Genomic DNA, 18,194 nt, shown 5'->3' on the forward strand with positions numbered 1-18,194 from the left:
ACTATAACACATATGTACGGATGTTGTTTGTTGACTTCAGCTCAGCATTTAACAGTGTCATTGCCTCCAAGCTGACCACAAAACTTGGAGACCTGGACATTAACATCTCCCTCTGCAACTGGATTATGGACTTTCTGACCAACAGACCTCAGCATGTTAGGTCAGGCCACACCTGCTCCACCACCATCACACTCAACACTGGTGTACCACAGGGCTGTGTGCTGAGCCCATTCCTCTATTCCCTCTACACCCACGACCGCAAGCCTGTGCATTAATCCATCTCCATCATCAAGTTTGCAGATGACACCAAGGTGTTTGGCCTCATCAGAGACAATGATGAGACTGCCTACAGGGAGGAGGTTCATCTCCTGGCCGCATGGTGCGCTGACAACAACCTGCTCCTTAACAGCAGCAAGACAAAAGAGCTCATTGTGGACTTCAGGAAGAAGAAAGGAAGCACGCATGACCCCATTCACATTAACGGGATGGTTGTTGAACGTGTCTCCAGCTTCAAGTCCTGGGATCCACCATCTCGGAGGATCTGTCCTGGACTACAAACACATCCAGCCTGGTCAAGAAGGCTCACCAGTGCCTCTTCTTCCTCAGGACACAGAAGAAGGACCAGTTGTCTTCAGCCATCCTGGTGAACTTCTACCGGTGTGTGATCGAGAATATCCTGAGCAGCTGTATCACAGTCTGGTATGCGAAGTGCTCAGTTGCTGACCCCAAGACACTGCAGAGGGTGGTGAAATCTGCCCAATGCCTCACAGGGACAACACTTCCTGCTACTGAGGACATCCAGAGGAAACGCTGTCTATGTTGAGCTCACAGCATTCTTAAGGACTCCTTTCACCCTGATAAACAGACTGTTTAACCTCTTGCCCTCTGCTTATAGTGTACATACACTTATTACATAATCCATCTGTATAATATGTTCATAGTACACCTATCTGTATATCATGCTGATAGTATTTAAAGATCTGTTAGTTATGTCCATAGTACTGCCTTATCTGTACCTATTTCTAGACACTGTATATTCTGTACTTACTGCTTATTTTAGGTAAAAAAAAAAAAATGTTAGCTCGAATGCACTGTAAGTTGCATTGGATAAAAGCGTCTGCTAAATGCATACGTTAATTTATTTATTTTATTGCACTCCTCATTAGATGCTAACTGCATTTCGTTGTCTTGTAAATTAAATCTAATCTAATCTATCTTAATAATGAAGCACTGATTATTGCTGTGGGATGCAAATATGTATTTGCTTTCGAAAAGATAATCTATCTGAAAGCCTGCAGAAAAATATTTAGCATATAACCAAATAAATGTGGCACAAGCAGATCTCTCTAGTGACTGAGAGACAGTTATAGAGGCTGTAATGGGAGCAGTACTGAGTAAAACCACAAATAAAGAGACTGTAAGGGCTGAAGTGGGTTTAAAGGGGCAGTGATTTTACCAGAAACACAAGAATTAGGCATAGAGGGAGAGAGAGACAGAGAGAGAGAGAGATGGTGTGAAAGAGAAAGCAGAACTGCCATCTGTGCTTGAGTAGATATTTACATATATTACCAGACAAAAGCAGCATCACCCACAACACACACAGGAATATCTATAAAGATGAAATCTGAAAGGATCCAGCTCTGGGTCAATACTGCAGGAATAATCTGAAAATGTGTTATTTTCTCAGGCAGTGGGGGTCGAGGGATGAACACATGGGTCTATGAAAAGACTAATTATCTCCCAAAAAATGTGTCAGGTTGAGACAAACTGTCACAACGATACTGGGGCAAGTTGTCACACGTACTTATGAATGATTTTGTGTTCATGATTATTCTACTGGATCAAATTATCAGAAAAAGCCATTAAATATAACTTAGGTCTTCTATATGTTAAATTATGATGATGTTGTGGAAGAGCATTTTCTTAGTAAACATTTTTTTTATGTTAGAATGTTTGTAAATTTGTTTCTCAAGATGTAGGTGTCTAGTTCTGCTTTATTCTCAGTTTTATCGAAGCTTTGTGAGTTTTCATATATTTCCCAAACCAAAAATGTTGTTCTGAATCAGAACTTTATTAAACCAGTGTTTTATTTTACAATATTCACATCGTCTGCCATCTGCTGACCACAAAACATACTACTCATAACTTAAATCTAACAACTCCCATATTTATAAAACAAGATAAATTGTTCTGCCCTGATAACCGTGATAAAATACTCATCATTAATAAGTAATAAATTAAGTTTTATGAATCAGAAAAGCGTGAAGCCCACTAACACAGGCAGGCTAAAAGCTGTTCACTATAGAAAAGAAAGGATTTAGCACTTTTTAAAACTTGTGATCACCTCAGGAGTTTTAATAGGTTTTTTAAATCACGTAGCCAACAACTTACTGTACGTTATTATAGAGACATAAAAAATAACATTTGAGGTATGACTGTATATTATTTCGTTAGAAATAATAATAATAATAATAATAACGTGTGTTTCTTATTAGCGTAATCATAATCATAAACAATTTTTTCGTAATCAAATCAAAAACGTTATTTCAAAATCCCATTAAGAATTAGCTTTCTGTAGTGGACTACAAATTAACGTCAACAATGAGCAGCTCTGCAGTGGTTTTAAAAAGCAACACGTGTCATCGTGTTTCATAAGCGTCCAGATCCTCCGGTGGCCTGGGCATCAGATCCTGCAGCGGGTCCTCGAGTCTCTTTCCCACCGTCAGGATTCCCGCGGCCTGATTCCGCGAACCGTGCAGCAGCTGCTGCAGCCGGTCCTGGACGCGTCTCTCGCCCACTTTACGCTTGCCAAGCGTTAGGATCCCGACTGCCGCGTCGTTATTAAAGCGGCCGATATGCCTGGCGATGGACGTGTCGTTTCGGCGTCCCGCGCGGCACAGAATCTCGTATAATTTGCAGGACCTTGACGCGCTCGAGCAGCAGGTGGCCACGCCCTCCGCGTCCCGCGCCAGGTGCGCCAGCAGCGCCATGAAGAGGAGCAGCTGAACTCTCTGATGGAGAGAGAGAGAGAGAGGATGCTTTCAGTAAATGCTTCAGACCTTGTCGATAACAATATTTACATCTTGATACGGCTGATTTTGTATATTTGCATCTGAGATTTTTAACTATAACTATGGGATAACTTTTTAACCCATAAGCATTTTAAGACACGAACAACACGGAGAGAGAGAGAGAGAGAGAAAAGAAGAGATGGCAGGTCAGATGTCAGGAGCTTTATTGCCATAATGCCAAGTATGTTTACACATAAAAGGAATTTGTTTTAGAGTCACAAGCGTTCAGTACCCAGTATATATATAAAACAAAACTGAAAATAAAATAAATTATATGTATAGGTGTGATATACATAGAATAGAACAGAATAGAATAGAATAAGATATAGGCGTGTACTAACTGGATGTAGAGTGATAAACTAAATAAAAGGTTATTGCACTTATATTTTTATTGCACAATGGGGAGAACATTTTAACTTTGCATGAGAGGAGAAGCTGTCCTGGTATTCAGTGTCTATTTATCTGATTGATTAGTTTCTGAAATTAATTATTTTCCATTATCTGGCAGGTACCAATAGAAAAATGTTGACACAATGTGAAATTAAATAAAGTATAGTATCTCACATACAAATATTTTAATTGTTTATTCCAAGAATCCTCAGCTCTAATTATTAAGGGCGGGCAGCTGTCAAAACAAACACTAGTTTACTAATAGGCTTGTTGATTCATTTTTAGCTATAATTTTGGAGGAAAAGTTAAAAAGTTAACCTCCAATTAAATGTTTTCAAAACTATTCTCTTCTGGAAAGTGCACTGACTGCCTAAATGAATATACTGCCTTACTCTTTAGCAGCTGCAGCTTTTATAATTGTTTGCTTCCAATTAAACTTTATGATCAGCATGAATGTCCTTGCAAATTAAAATGTATTATCCCCAGATGGAACCATTAAAATGTAAGTCTTCACTTTAAATCACTTTCTGAGCAGCCTCTGACTTGTCTTACCTTGGCTGTGCAGTCCATGCTTCTGGATGCTGCCCCGGTCTTGTTGTGGACAAATGCCATGTATCTGATGGACTTCAATGTCGATGGTCCCTTTACTCTCTGATACGGGATGTGTGTTTTTATACAGATGTGCCACCCACCCCTCCATCCTCTGAGGTTAATTATAGACATAAATTAGACTGACAAAGAAAACCAGCTGATATTACCACCTTCATATCCTCAATGCCATGTTTCTCATTTGAAGCTGTTAGGGTTGTTAGCATCTTTGTCATTAGTGTCTGCCTGTATCCAAGTAATTGTATGAAGAGCTCTTTAGGATTATTGTGGAGCAGCAGACAAGCTTTGTTAGCAAATGCCAACAGAACGAGTGTGTGACGAGGCCTGGACTTAATTAGCTGGATATGTAGAGGGTCCTGATACAGTGACAAAAGGCTGAATGTAACAAAGGAGCAACAACGCCAAGGCGTCACTAACAAATAAAGCAGCAGGAGAATATGAATGACAGGATGCCTTTGTGTGAAGCGGAAGGTCAGAGAGCAGTCAGAGTTAATGACCACATACACAGGTAGTTGGATTGCATGAGTAATGGAATTCACATTATACGTCTATGGAGCAAGTCATAGGACACTACAAGGGAAGACAACCAAAACCAGATCCTTTCAGTATTTCAGATGGCTAATTATGAAGAAATGTTCAGAGGAATGTGATAAAAATAATGCAACACAAATCATCGTAGTTGTAAATGACTGTATGTGAATGTTTGTATGCTAAGTTGTGTTCCTGTAGCTCACTATAATAATGCCAAAGTCTTGGGTTTGACTCCCAGAAGACATTACTGACAAAATCTATTTCACAAATGCAAATTGAGTCTAAACCTTATACAATCTTTTGTCATTTATTCTACTTTTCAAAAAATTTTAGGCTCACGAATTAATACTTTTATTCCGCAAAGATACATTAAATTGATCAAAAGTGACATTAAAGACATTTATAATGTTACAAAAGCTCTATATTTCAAATAAATGCTGTTCTTTTGAACATACGGTTTCCACAAAAAAAAAAAAAAAAAAAAAATGACAACACAACTGCCTTTAACACTGAAAATAATAAGAAATGTTTCTTGAACATCGACTCAGGATCATGTGACACTGAAGGCTGGAGTAATGACGCTCAAATTCTACTTTGCATCACAGAAATTAATTGTTTGAAAATAGAAGACAGTTATTTTAAGTTACAATAATATTTCTCAATGGTAATGTTCATATTTAATTTTTGATTAAACAAATGCAGCAGTGGTGAGCAAAAGACTTATTTCAGAAGCAATACAAAATGTTCTGACCCCAAACTTTTGAACAGGAGCTTATGTCCTCTACATTTTTGAAAATGTAATACAACATAAGTATAAAAAAATGACCTGGAGACATTTTTGATGTCAATCAGCTTTTATATAACATCATGTGGGCTTTATAAATGACGGACATCATCTCAATCAGATGTTATTTGACATTAATGTGACAGTAAACACCCAAACTATATTTTCCACGCTGGTCCCCTCATCTCCCAACCTTTCACATTTTCTGTCCCTGTGAAGTTTCCAGCGATGAAAACTGGTACAGAATGACACCTGTTTACGCAAATATAAACTTCCATTTTAATTAACACCTACCCACAATATTAACAGCAGTAATAACAATATTTATGAACAGTGTGTATTATTGGGTGTGATGCGTTTCTTAATGAAATGGTCAAGTGTCCTTTACTTTGTCTTAAAATGATTAATTCTTCATTTCTTGAAATATTTATTTGCTTGTCTGATCCTCAGTGGTGCTTTTTTCAATGACTGAGATCCATATTTTCCCAGAGTTTCTGTTCTTCCCAGTAGAGCCTCAATCTCAACGGGACATATCCAGTTTCCAGTTCAGACACAATAAACACACTTTTCCTTATTCAAAATACAACACATACGCATCACACACACACACACACACACACGACCCCAGGAGAAAGGCCCCTTTTAGGACCAAGGTGTACTGAGCTGACAGTTTTTTAACTTAGTTCTAAAATGAATAAGAATGTGTGGAGGAGCCAGCAGGGGGAGCGAGAGAGTCTGTAGTTCTACATTGGTGTAAACTGAGAGGCCTTTGTCTTCTTCCTGAAGCTCTTAAAATGTTTGCTCAAAATGCTTTACTTCTCTTTCAGCAAAAAGCTTTGTATTTTAGATTCAAGTTCAGTGCCCTCCATGCTGTTTTGACCCATTTTAGACTTCACTGCAGATTTACGAACATCGGTTTTCACAAAAGTAGATATTTTGAAGAAAGTTTTAACTACTTTTGTCCATACAATGAAATGTACACAGCAGTGGACCCCATTGAGTTTCATTGTAGGGACTACAACCACAAGAAAAACATTTTCAACGGAAGAAAGTCAGATTGTGAACAACCTTGGGGTGAGTAAATGATGACAGAATTTACATTTTTGGGTGATTTATCCCTTTACATGATTGAGATTTGGGACTTTTGACTGGATATCGTGGCTAGTGTAAGTGATCACAACAAATTTTCAACAGCAGCTGTGTCACAGGAGAACAGGTTACTATGATCCTTTAAAATGTGACTTCATTGTGGGGATACCAATTTAGGACCTGAGCTAAACTGGCTCCTGTGTGTTCCTTCACCCAGTCACCCAATCTGACTCTTTCCTCATGGCTCCCTTTCCCTGGTTTAAAGAGGCAAAGACCACCTCTCTCTCTCTCTCAGTGCAGGGTGGCGTTGTCCGGCTCAGTCTCGTGGATGGTGTGCAGGGGCCGTGCGTGGGGTGGCAGTAGAGGTGAGGCAGGGGACGTGGATGCTCCATTCTTGGCCAAGCCGCACGAGTGAGCAGCACAGTGAATCTGTCGCAAAGTGTCTATCGCTTCTCCTTTTGCATGTTTCAGCAAGTCTGCCTGGCCCTAAAACACAGGAAAAAAAGAGAAGTTCAAGTTGTGACAGTAAACAGAAGTTGTGAACTACTGAGGTTGCAGAACAAAAATGTGCAAGCAGAAGGTACTAAAGTTGTACATACACATTTAGTCATTTTGCAGACGCTTTTATCCAAAGTGACTTAACAGTTGGGGGATACATAAAGCTATTTTTCTTAAAGAGTTAAACAGACACAGGAAGTGCTCGTAGTAACCAAGTTTTATGCATTGTTAAAATAAGTACAAGCTAGAAAGAGAAGGAATAAGTAAAGAGAAGGACAAGGTTTATTTTATTTTATTTTATTTTATTTTATTTACGATGAAGTCAAGTAGCCTTGAAAGAGGTGAGTTTTCAGCTGTTGCTTGAAAATTGTCAGGGATTCAGCATTCTGGATAGGGCTGGAAGATCATTCCACCAGCGCATATATATATATACGTATATATATACAGTGGGGATCGAAAGTTTGGGCACCCTAGGTAAAGATTTTTATTAATGTGCATAAAGACGCCAAGAAAAGATGGAGAAATCTCCAAAATGCATCAAATGACAGATTAGACATCCTTATACTAGGTCAAAAAAAGTTAGATTTTATTTCCATCATTTACACTTTCAAAATAACAGAAAACAAAAAAATGGTGTCTGCAAAAGTTTGGGCACCCTGCAGAGTTAATACCTTGTACTGCCCCCTTTGGTAAGTATCACAGCTTGTAAACGCTTTTTGTAACTAGCCAAGAGTCTTTCAATTCTTGTTTGAGGTATCTTTGCCCATTCTTCCTTACAAAAGTCTTCCAGTTCTTTGAGATTTCTGGGCTGTCTGTCACGCACTGCTCTTTTAAGGTCTATCCATATATTTTCAATTATGTTGAGGTCAGGAGATTGTGAAGGCCATGGCAAAACCTTTAGTTTATGCCTCTTGATGTAATCCAACGTGTATTTTGAGGTGTGTTTAGGATCATTATCCATTTGTAGAAGCCATCCTCTCTTTAACTTCAGCTTTTTCACAGATGGCATCAAGTTAGCATCCAAAATTTGCTGAAATTTTATTGAATCCATTTTTCCTTCTACTCGTGAAATGTTCCCTGTGCCACTGGCTGCAATACAACCCCAAAACATGATCGATCCACCCCCATACTTAACAGTTGGACAGAGGTTCTTTTCATTAAATTCTGTGCCCTTTCTTCTCCAAACATACCTTTGCTCATTCCGGCCAAAAAGTTCTATTTTAACCTCATCGGTCCACAGAACTTGTTTCCAAAATGCATCAGGCTTGTCTATATGTTCATTTGCAAACTTCAAACGCTGATTTTTGTGTTGAGGACGTAGAAGAGGTTTTCTTCTGATGACTCTTCCATGAAGTCCATATTTGTACAAGTATCTCTTTATAGTGGAATAGTGTACCACAACTCCAGTGTCTGCCAGATCTTTCTGGAGGGATCGTGCAGGCAAACGTGGGTTTAGACTTAATTTTCTCACAATCCTGCGAGCCGTTCTGGCTGATATTTTTCTTGGTCTTCCAGATCTTGCTTTAACTTCCACTGTTCCTGATGACTGCCATTTCTTAAATACATTCCGAACAGAGGATATTGGCATCTGAAAACGCTTTGCTATCTTTTTATAGCCTTCTCCTGCTTTGTGAGCGTCAACTATTTTCAGTTTCAGTTTTCTAGACAACTACTCCCATGGTGCTGATTGTTGGGGCAAGGTCAGATGAGTCTGGGCATTTAAAACCTTTGAAATTGACATCACCTGGTCTATCCAGACGATGATTGAGAACAATCCATGACACTGTCAAGTCCTAGCTTGCCAAAGGGGGCAGTACAAGGTATTAACTCTGCAAGGTGCCCAAACTTTTGCAGACACCATTTTTTTGTTTTCTGTTATTTTGAAAGTGTAAATGATGGAAATAAAATCTAACTTTTTTTGACCTAGTATAAGGATGTCTAACTGTCATTTGATGCCTTTTGGAGATTTCTCCATCTTTTCTTGGCGTCTTTATGCACATTAATAAAATTTTTTACCTGGGGTGCCCAAACTTTCGATCCCCACTGTATATATGTAACTGTAAATAAGACTGCCTAAAAGAGGATTTACCAAAATGTGTTAAACAGATTAACAACTAAACTGAATGTTTTTCTTTTTTCATTCATTCTCTTAGAATGAGGTTTTCTAAACCAGCCGAAAACTTTTAACGAAGTACTCTTTTTTTAATGATAATATTTATCATAGAAATATTACATATTAGAATATATTTAAAGTTAGTTATATAATATAATACATTAGCTCAAGGTTCATTAATTGCTTATTATAATAATTAAAATATTAAAAATGTCTCCTTAATGCATAAAAATAAAATGACCCACTTTATATTATGTGGCCTTAATTACGAAGTACATCCCTAAAAAAAAATAAGTACGATATGTATTAAAAAACACACGGGTAAGATTAGGGACCGGTTTGGTGGTGTGCGGAGGATTAAGAGTGGGTTAAGATGTAAGAGATGTGTAAACTGTGCAATTAAAAAGTAATTACAGAAATGTATAAAAAATGTTATTACATGCAGGTACAGTATTTGTATTAATTAAAGTACAATGTAAAAACATGAATGTACACAATAAATGCATTGTCTCAAATGATTCATTTATATGTACAGTAAGTACATAGTAGTTAAGGACCAAAAATAATCTTTCTCATTGAAAATGTTGCCTTTTCTAGTGGGAGAAACTGCATAATTTCTTTTATAAGGGCAGAGCACGAAGGTGTTTTTTTTTCATTATTAAACATTGCCCATCATGCCAGAACTAGATTTGATTTAGATTTTTTTAACAAAATATATATATTTAACAGAGGTGCTAGATAAAAAATACTGAGAATAAATGTATCATATATGCTCCTTAAATGCAATGAAAGGGTCCATCCTGCAGAGATCAGTGTAACACAAGATCTGGTGGCACTACATACATTCACAGCACAGCCAGAATCCTCCCAATACCCTCCATAAACCAGCCTCTCCTTCTCTCTCTCTGGAAACGACCTAGAGGGGACCGGATGAAGGGGACAGAGACACTGTGAGAGGATGGGACAGGGAAGGGGGAGGGATGAGGATCAGGACAGCCTGTCTCCTCGTCCTGTGTGAATGTCCCTTAAAACACTCCCTTAAGCATTTATGTATGCATTTATGTGTGCAAAAAGACATTTTGAAGGGACATAATAAATAAATGCTAATATACAAGGACATATTATCAAACCACATACACCTTCACCAGCAAAACATGCATGACCACACATACATTTGTTTTAAATCTTTCTTTCAAGGACACCAGTTCTCCCCAGCCTTGCTTCTCCATTGGTACAAATCTAAGCCATTGACACAACTGCCATTTTCCTTAACAAATCAAAATAAAAAATGTTTGGTATGATCAAGGTATGAAGTTTATTTGTCCATTTTAGCAGATGCATCTGCATGGACTAATTCCTCAAACTTCTCTTCTCTTGAGTTATAATTTATGATTCAAACACGAACCAGCCACTGAAATCCCCAAAGCGCTGTCAGGATAACCGCATCATGAGGTCACCTAGCGTTCCCAACCAGAGTAAAACATTAAACTTTACTCAACGTGATGACAACTCCCTAGGAGAGCACTGCAACATCAGCTGCATTGCGTTTTCACTCATTGAGACTGCAGCGGCGCTCTTTATGCGGCCCGATGTGAAACAGACAGGACAGGTGAGACTAATACAGTCAGCTGGATGCTTCCCCTGCATGTGATCCAGCACAGATCCTCGGAGGACACCAGCATGGGTGTCCAGAGCTAAAGAGGCTCCTTGACCTGGATAGAGGAGTCTTTTGCCATAAATAAGTGATATATTTTAAAACGGATGAATTATGCATATGGGCGTGACGCATATAGTCTCTTAGACTGTGTGGGAGAAGAAAGGCTAAGAGCACTGCAGAAAGACAAGGTGGTACATATTTTAGAAAGCCTGGATGAAACACTTCTGTGTACTGGCTGACAGTTTGATGTCACTTCCTGTAGTCAGGACTCATATAACTCATTAGTTTAGTTTTGGGAGTCCTGCAAAATTTGAGCGAGAACTAAATGTGACCATAAGGGTCAGTTTCTTGAAATTAGGATTTATACATCATCAGAAAAGTTGAATAAATAAGCTTGTTAGGATAGGGCAATATTTGGCCAAGAAACAAATATTTGAAAATCTGGATTCTGAGGGTTCAAAAAAATCTAAATATTGAGAAAATCGCCTAAAAAATTTTATAATCAAAATTTAAGTTAAAATTTTATATAAGGCTGCAACATGGATGTATTTCAAGTATGGCTTGAGACTATATGTAATTGCATTCAGTTCTGTGCATGTGGAACTAAAGTAAATAAATCAGCTGATATATAGAAAGAGTCGAGTTTGTGAAATGCAAACGTTCAATCCATTGTAGGCCTCTTTAGTGCTTTAGTCTAAAAGTCATCCAGTCTAATTAAATCAAAGACTTAATTAAGACAACAATCCGCCCCACCTGTACTTGCTCTGCAAACGCACACAAACCTATTTCAACAACAACAAAAAAACCTCTTTATACATATTCTAAATACATAAAACACCCATTAAATATACCAACTAGACCAGACACATACCGTTCTTCCACAATTTGACTCTTTCATTAACACTATCACATGCTAAAGGTGACATCTCCCAATCTTTGTTCCCACTGTGTTCGGTTTATCTGTTTACATAAGTAAGGACACAATTAATCTGTTAGGAAACATGGCACTTTGGTTTAGCTTATCTTATCATGAACACCATAAATATATAAACACATCTCCAGAGCGATAAAGAGTGAGCAAGAGTGATTAAACAGAGAGACAGGTGAAAAGAATTTCACTTTATGGACAGTTCTTATGTTTTACCATGTTAACAGGACTACAGATAAAGATGTTTTTTAACGATGTTTTGCTAGCAATCAGCACAAATTCATTTTCACAGTGTTGGTGGGATAATGAGTAAGACTGAAAATATTCTGGAGTATCATTACAGGTTAACTGTCTTTCAGTGTGTTACAGTACTGTATATGGAAGCTGACTGCTGTTTAGAGATGCATAGTATATTACAATTTACACTCACCGACCAATTGATTAGGTGTTCAATTGCTTGGTAACACAAATTGCTAATCAATCAATCAGATTCAACAGCTCAATGCATTTAGACATCTAGATGTTGTGAAGACGACTTGCTGAAGTTCAAACCGAGCATCAGAATGGGGAACAAAGGGGATTTAAGTGACTTTGAACATGGAATGGTTGTTGGTGCCAGACGGGCTGGTCTGAGTATTTCAAAAACTGCTGATCTACCTTTGATTTTCACACATAACCATCTCTAGGGTTTACAGACAAGGTCCGAAAAAGAGAAATTATCCAGTGAGCGGCAGTTGTGTGGACGAAAACGCCTGGTTGATGTCAGAGGTGGGCAGACTGGTTAGAGAAGATAGAAAGGCAACAGTAATAACCACTCAAATAACCACTTGTAATAATACCCACAAAGGTATTCAGAATACATCTTTAAACGCACAATACTTCGAACCCTGAAGCCACACCGGGTGCCGCTCCTGTCAGCTAAGAACAGGAAACAGAGGCTACAATTCACACAGGCTCACCAAAATTGGACAATACAAGATTGGAAAAACGTTGCCTGGTCTGATGAGTCTCAATTTCTGCTGCAACATTCAGATGTTAGAGTCAGAATTTGGCTTAAAGAACATGAAAGCATGGATCCATCTTTAGGTCTCAACGGTTCAGGCTGGTGGTGATGGTGTAATGGTGTTGGGGATATTTTCATGGCACACTTTGGGCCCTTTAGTACCAATTGAGCATTGTTCAAACACCACAGCCTACACGAGTATTGTTGCTGACCATGTCCATCCCATTATGACTACAGTATACTTCCAGCAGGATAATGCACCATGTCACAAAGCTCAAATCATCTCAGACTGGTTTCTTGAACATGACACTTTACTCAAATGGCCTCCACAGTCTCCAGATCTCAATCCAGTAGAGCAGCTTTGGGATGTGTTTGAACGGGAGATTCCCATCATGGATGTGCAGCTGACAAATCTGCATCAACTGCGTGACGCTATCATGTCAATATGGACCAAAATCTGTTTGCAACACCTTGTTGAATCTATACCACAAAGAATTAAGGCAGTTCTAAAGGCCAAAGGGGGTCCAACCCGGTACTAGCAAGGTCTACCTAATAAAGTGGCCAGTGAATGTATATTACCTCTAACGTTCAATGTCACATGGTCCTGAAGAAATCATTCTAATGTGTTGATTTGCTTCACACGAAACAATATTTATTATTATCAATGTTGAAAAACAGTTGTGCTGCTTGAAAACCATTATGCGTTTTTAGTATTCTTCAATTTGAATGTTAAAAATAACAAATTTGAAAATGAAATGTTTTGTAACAATAAACGTCTATACTATCAATATTGATCAATTTAATGCATACTTTCTTTGGTGAAAAAAATGAATTAGTGGAAAAAAAAATCTTACTGACTCCAAATGTTTGACTGTGTACTGTATATATATTTTATTTGTGTTTTTAAAGATGCTATATATCCTGAATTATAATACCATATATACTGTACAATTCCTTTAGTGTTATAATTTATTGATAAAAAATAGCATAGCATTTTAAAACCCCGAAAATGTATTAGCCATAAACCATAAACAGTTTTATTATCTGAAAGCTACAAAGAAGCTGCATGGTAGACACTCCTAGCACCAATCAGTGAGATAAAAGTACACAGCAATGTCAGGACAAAAGCTATTAATTGTGGCCTCGACTGTGAAATCTGATTGGCTGTGGTTCAGCTGCAAGCCAGGAAACACTCTCAGTAGTTGTTTGCACTGAATGCAAACCTATTAGCAAAACCCTGTAATGATTATCCTATACTAAAATGCTTTACCTTGTGCTAGATAAGGCCCTGGTGTGTACATGCCTCAATCCACAACATAAAGAATAGGTACAAACCTTCAGCACAGTGATATTCCAAGCGTAACTCTCCATGGCCTTCTGTAACTTCCTCCCTTTCAGTCCTTCTCTCGCCCCGATCCGATGCAGATCCTCATGAAAGTCCAATCCTGAAAGCCCAATAGAGCAACATCTTTTATAATTCCTGGCCAGCATACAGTGGACCTCAAGAATATGTTTTGTAAACATATGGGCAAAGAAATCACAGTAATATGGGCGTATTGTTATTGTTAGAAACTGTGTTTTTGTTTTCTGCCACGCTGCCACAGGGCAACCGAATCGCAGTCGTGACTCACTCCATATATATCATTCATAACCATCACACAGACAAGAAAAAAACAAACAGAGCACTTTGACAAATGGATGGATGGACAGATGGACGAACTTAAATGAAAACAGTATGTGGAAATAAAAAGTATCTGCTTCAAACAATCGAGCTGATGAAAGGCTGACTGTACGAATCACAAATGTTTGTTAACAGCATCTCAGAGACAGTGAGCCCATCTGACAGCAGATAAGAAAGGGCTGTTTATGTTGACCAGAATCGCCGGCACAAATGTTCTCTCAAGTAGAACAGTTTATATCAGACTACACTCTATCAAAAAGATGTTTTCTGCCTACTAAACAAAAGTTCATTTTGAAGCAATAGCCATCGATCCCCATCAAGTGCTGTGGCAGCTCAAGGTACTTTCTGTTGGGGATTTCTGTCACAAATATGTTTCAGGTTAAAGAGAGAAAAGCAATGTTTACCCTTAAAAGTGAAAGACAGTTTGTGCAGATAGCCTCGTGTTTAGTGCATTAACATATAGCACAACTGTGCTCATGGGAACCTAAGAGTTCCTTAGGTGATCCTGCCATGCCTTCTCCACGCAATACTTTCCTGTCCTCTCACAATACAGGCATAAAAACATAAACATAACTTATTTATAAAAAAGTGAAAGACAGGTAATACAAAGTTTTTTATTCATTACAATAGTTACTGCACGATCGGAAGATTCGAATGAGGGCAAAAACTTTCCTTGCAAAGATTTACTTCTGTGCAAGCTCATTTGTTTCAAAAGTAGTTTAAAAGTGCACTAAGCAATGTTTTTTAAACTCACTTGTAGCCAATCAGCAGTAAGGGGGCGTGTCTTGTAATGATAGAGTGAAGAGAGCATTCAGTTTGAGTGCACATGACAGATATTAGCAGATCGACTATAGATTGAAAGAATTGGAAGATAAAAAGAGGAAAATATCAGAGGAACGAAACATTAAATCGAAGGCTTACGATTAGACAAGAGGTAGGGCCCGTGTAAATATCAGAGCAGCTTTCCAGCGGAACTCAAGAGGCGGGAAGGCCTCAAATATCAACATTGTTTGGCAAAACTCGGTTAGTGCACCTTTAAACATGGCTTCTGTGTGAGTGGTGCTTCATGCATTTCTACACTATTGGACAATGAAGTTTTTTTTTTTTTTTTTTTGTAAGACTGAAACGGATATCCTATGACATACAAAGGGTAAAAGAACCAGCAGCAGCAATGTAGTGCTCTAATCACACACACTTTTCACACTTTCGGTTTCTTAAATTTGGTGCCTATTTGACATTTACTCTGGTTTTCACACTCTCTCTCATGGATAAAAGCACCCACAAACCTACAGAACACGTGCTTGTGACATCCTGAATGAAATGCTAGATACGATGCGGGCTCTAGTGCACACGTGTAAGAGAAACGTCTGAGTGTGTATTTGTGCAAGTTCAGACTTCCCTTCCCTTTAAGGTGCTAAGCCTGAAGGTGTCAAAACACTCCCTAACACCTGCCCACGGTCCACTTTGCTCAGCTAGGACTTGGTCCAAGAACAGCTCCTCTCGTCTCCACTGCCAAAGATGATTTTATGCCAAGAGACTAGGCTAGCTAGTCATAAATACTCTTTTTTTGAAAGTATAAATTGGCTGCAGTTGCTCAGCATTCATATGATTTTACATTGGCCCCGAGGCCACTAGTGCAAAGCTGTACATGAAAACAGCAATTTTATTTGCTTACTGAATGTCAGTATTCTGACAACATTGTTAACTAAATGAGCTCCACATTTTCATGGGCACAGAACGAGCGAGGCTTTGTGAAAAGGAAGGAGTAATAGGGCTGCAAATAACAACAGATTCCATCATTTCCACACAATGTACTTTTCTGAGGTGTCAGCGAGTGAGAGGACAGCTACATGTGCTTGTGTCTGCAAGCCTTTGAAGTTTGATACAGATGAGAGTGTTTTATGACAGACGAACTTGCCCTGTCACGTTTAAAGTGTGGTTGCTATGGTAATGGTGATGTATGGTGATCCTCTTGGAATAGGCCACCTTCTGATTGGACGATCGGATGTGACATGTTTGCGTGTGGGATGGGATCTTTGAGTCAGAGGTGTCAAGATAAAGGCAAGAGAAAGAGATGGATGAAGAAAAGGATTAAGGGAAGACATGTCGGACCGGATTAAAGTAACAGGATAAAGTACAGGATTGAGCGATTGCGATGAATTAAAGAAAGATTGTGTCAGTTATGGGCAGTGGTGAATAGGCTTTTAAATGTGTAGATGATTTGAGTTCTTGAAAAACGTTAAGTAGATTATTATGTATGCATGTAGTTATATTTATATGCATGCATGTGTGGGTGTTTGAATGCAAATACGAATGCATTTCAATTAAGTGTGAGAGCTAGGCCTGAAACATCCATCCATCCATCCATCCACCTGAAGCATTGCAAACTACAAACAGGTCACAGATCTATTCTGATGAGTCACACAAACACCAGATAAAAATATAGTAAATGTATCATAATTCTACATTGTTGGAATCATTTTATTATTAAAGTGTACATTTCACAACTCAAGACAAGTTTCTACCCTTCTGAAGCCAGGATTTAATCATGATTTCCTCCCTACAGTACATGCTCCTTAACCACTTCAACTCTGCAGCATATTTGAATTATTATTATTTGTTTTTATTTTATTTTTTTTGCATTTTGCATTTTGGCATACCTGGATTTCACAGAGCACCCTACTTTGGAGTCAATTGATAACAATGGTCTAATTTGATAGAAAACATCCAAAATTTTAACAGTTTCTTTCGATTCCACTAGGTGCCAGTAAACAAGGGAAAAAAAAGGTTATGGTAACATCAATACAGTTTTGCAATAAACTATTTTGTCTTTAAACTATTTAAAGACATTTACAAAGGCACATTATTCTTATAGCCTGACAGAAATTGGAATGCATGTAAACATCCAGGGAGGTGAAGAGCATATTTCTGTCCTGACGCAACCATGAGAAATGACAATCCTCTGAACACGTGAGCAGGAACAGACAGTTATACTTGTCCTATCCCTCAATCCTCTCCGTCATTATTACTTAACTCATATTTAATTAGCAGAGTCTGACGGAAGTGTTTATTAGAATGGAGATGTGCTGGACAAGGCTCTCAGCTCAAACAGCTGCCCACCCTCCCCTCACGCTGCTAATTACGCTTCAGATCGGCAGCTGTGACACTCAGCCGGACAAGTCCAGATCCACGGCAGAATGTGAGAGACTGTGAGTGCTGTGGAAACATGTTCCTTTTTGATTCAAAACCAGTAAGAGCAGAGAAGGTCATTAGCAAATGTGTGATTCAACCTCTCCGCCGGCGCGAGATAGATGGAGGGAGGTGGAAGAATGCGAGATGAGAAAGAGTGGGCGAGGAGACAGCGCTAGAGCACACCAATCTTGTTTATTTACTGACGCTTTACTGCTCTCTAAAGCAGATTTCTCCATTAACATGGTGACACAAGGCCTACCAGGTGTTCTGAGGCAACGTTATAAAATGGATTTCTCCAAATTTAGCATGAGCTGCATTTGAACTGCTGTAAAGTAACAATAAACACACTTGTATTAATGCAGGCATTCTGTATTAATGCACATACTGTAGCTTGGCAACCAAATTAGCACAATGAACTTTATTGCTTCGCAGATATTTTTAAAATTAATTTCAGATTTGTATCAGTAATAATTACAGATTAATTTGTGTTGTTTTATGCCTAAGGCCGCAGTCACACTAGACATTGCACTTGATCGACTTCCATTCATAAGTCAAGGGCATGTTTAGCAGTTTCACGTTTCGAACGCTGCGCGGCAAATTCAGATGTTGAGAATTGACTGACATCTTTAGCTGTATCGAAAGAACACA

The 18,194-nt window shown here is 38.5% G+C and overlaps 2 protein-coding genes across 2 annotated transcripts in view; both read right to left on the bottom strand.

The window, feature by feature from the left end:
* Positions 1–2,500: 2,500 nt before the first annotated feature.
* Positions 2,501–4,351, bottom strand: hcrt (hypocretin (orexin) neuropeptide precursor). Its single transcript, XM_052553166.1, has 2 exons — positions 4,014–4,351; positions 2,501–3,011 (listed from the first exon to the last, which is right to left on the bottom strand). Exons 1-2 carry the CDS (start codon positions 4,182–4,184, stop codon positions 2,640–2,642), a joined length of 543 nt encoding a protein of 180 aa, XP_052409126.1. The 5' UTR covers positions 4,185–4,351; the 3' UTR covers positions 2,501–2,639.
* Positions 4,352–5,436: 1,085 nt separating this feature from the next.
* plcl5 (phospholipase C like 5) overlaps positions 5,437–18,194 on the bottom strand; it is a 72,057-nt gene continuing 59,299 nt past the window's right edge. The window contains exons 5-6 of the mRNA XM_052550962.1: positions 14,009–14,118; positions 5,437–6,960 (exon numbers count right to left, since the gene is read on the bottom strand). Of these exons, the coding sequence (XP_052406922.1) occupies positions 6,766–6,960; positions 14,009–14,118 (305 nt within the window). The 3' untranslated portion in view covers positions 5,437–6,765. The remainder of the gene's footprint in view (positions 6,961–14,008; positions 14,119–18,194) is intronic.

This window comes from Carassius gibelio, chromosome B3, assembly GCF_023724105.1.
Source record: "Carassius gibelio isolate Cgi1373 ecotype wild population from Czech Republic chromosome B3, carGib1.2-hapl.c, whole genome shotgun sequence".
NCBI lineage: Eukaryota > Metazoa > Chordata > Actinopteri > Cypriniformes > Cyprinidae > Carassius > Carassius gibelio.

What these genes read in the sequence shown, in the direction of transcription:
- hcrt (XM_052553166.1), bottom strand. Translation starts at nt 4,184, where the DNA reads ATGTCTATAATTAACCTCAGAGGATGGAGGGGTGGGTGGCACATCTGT. An exon ending in GCATGGACTGCACAGCCAAG is followed by an intron (nt 3,012 to 4,013) that starts GTAAGACAAGTC and finishes TCTCTCCATCAG; the next exon opens with AGAGTTCAGCTGCTCCTCTT.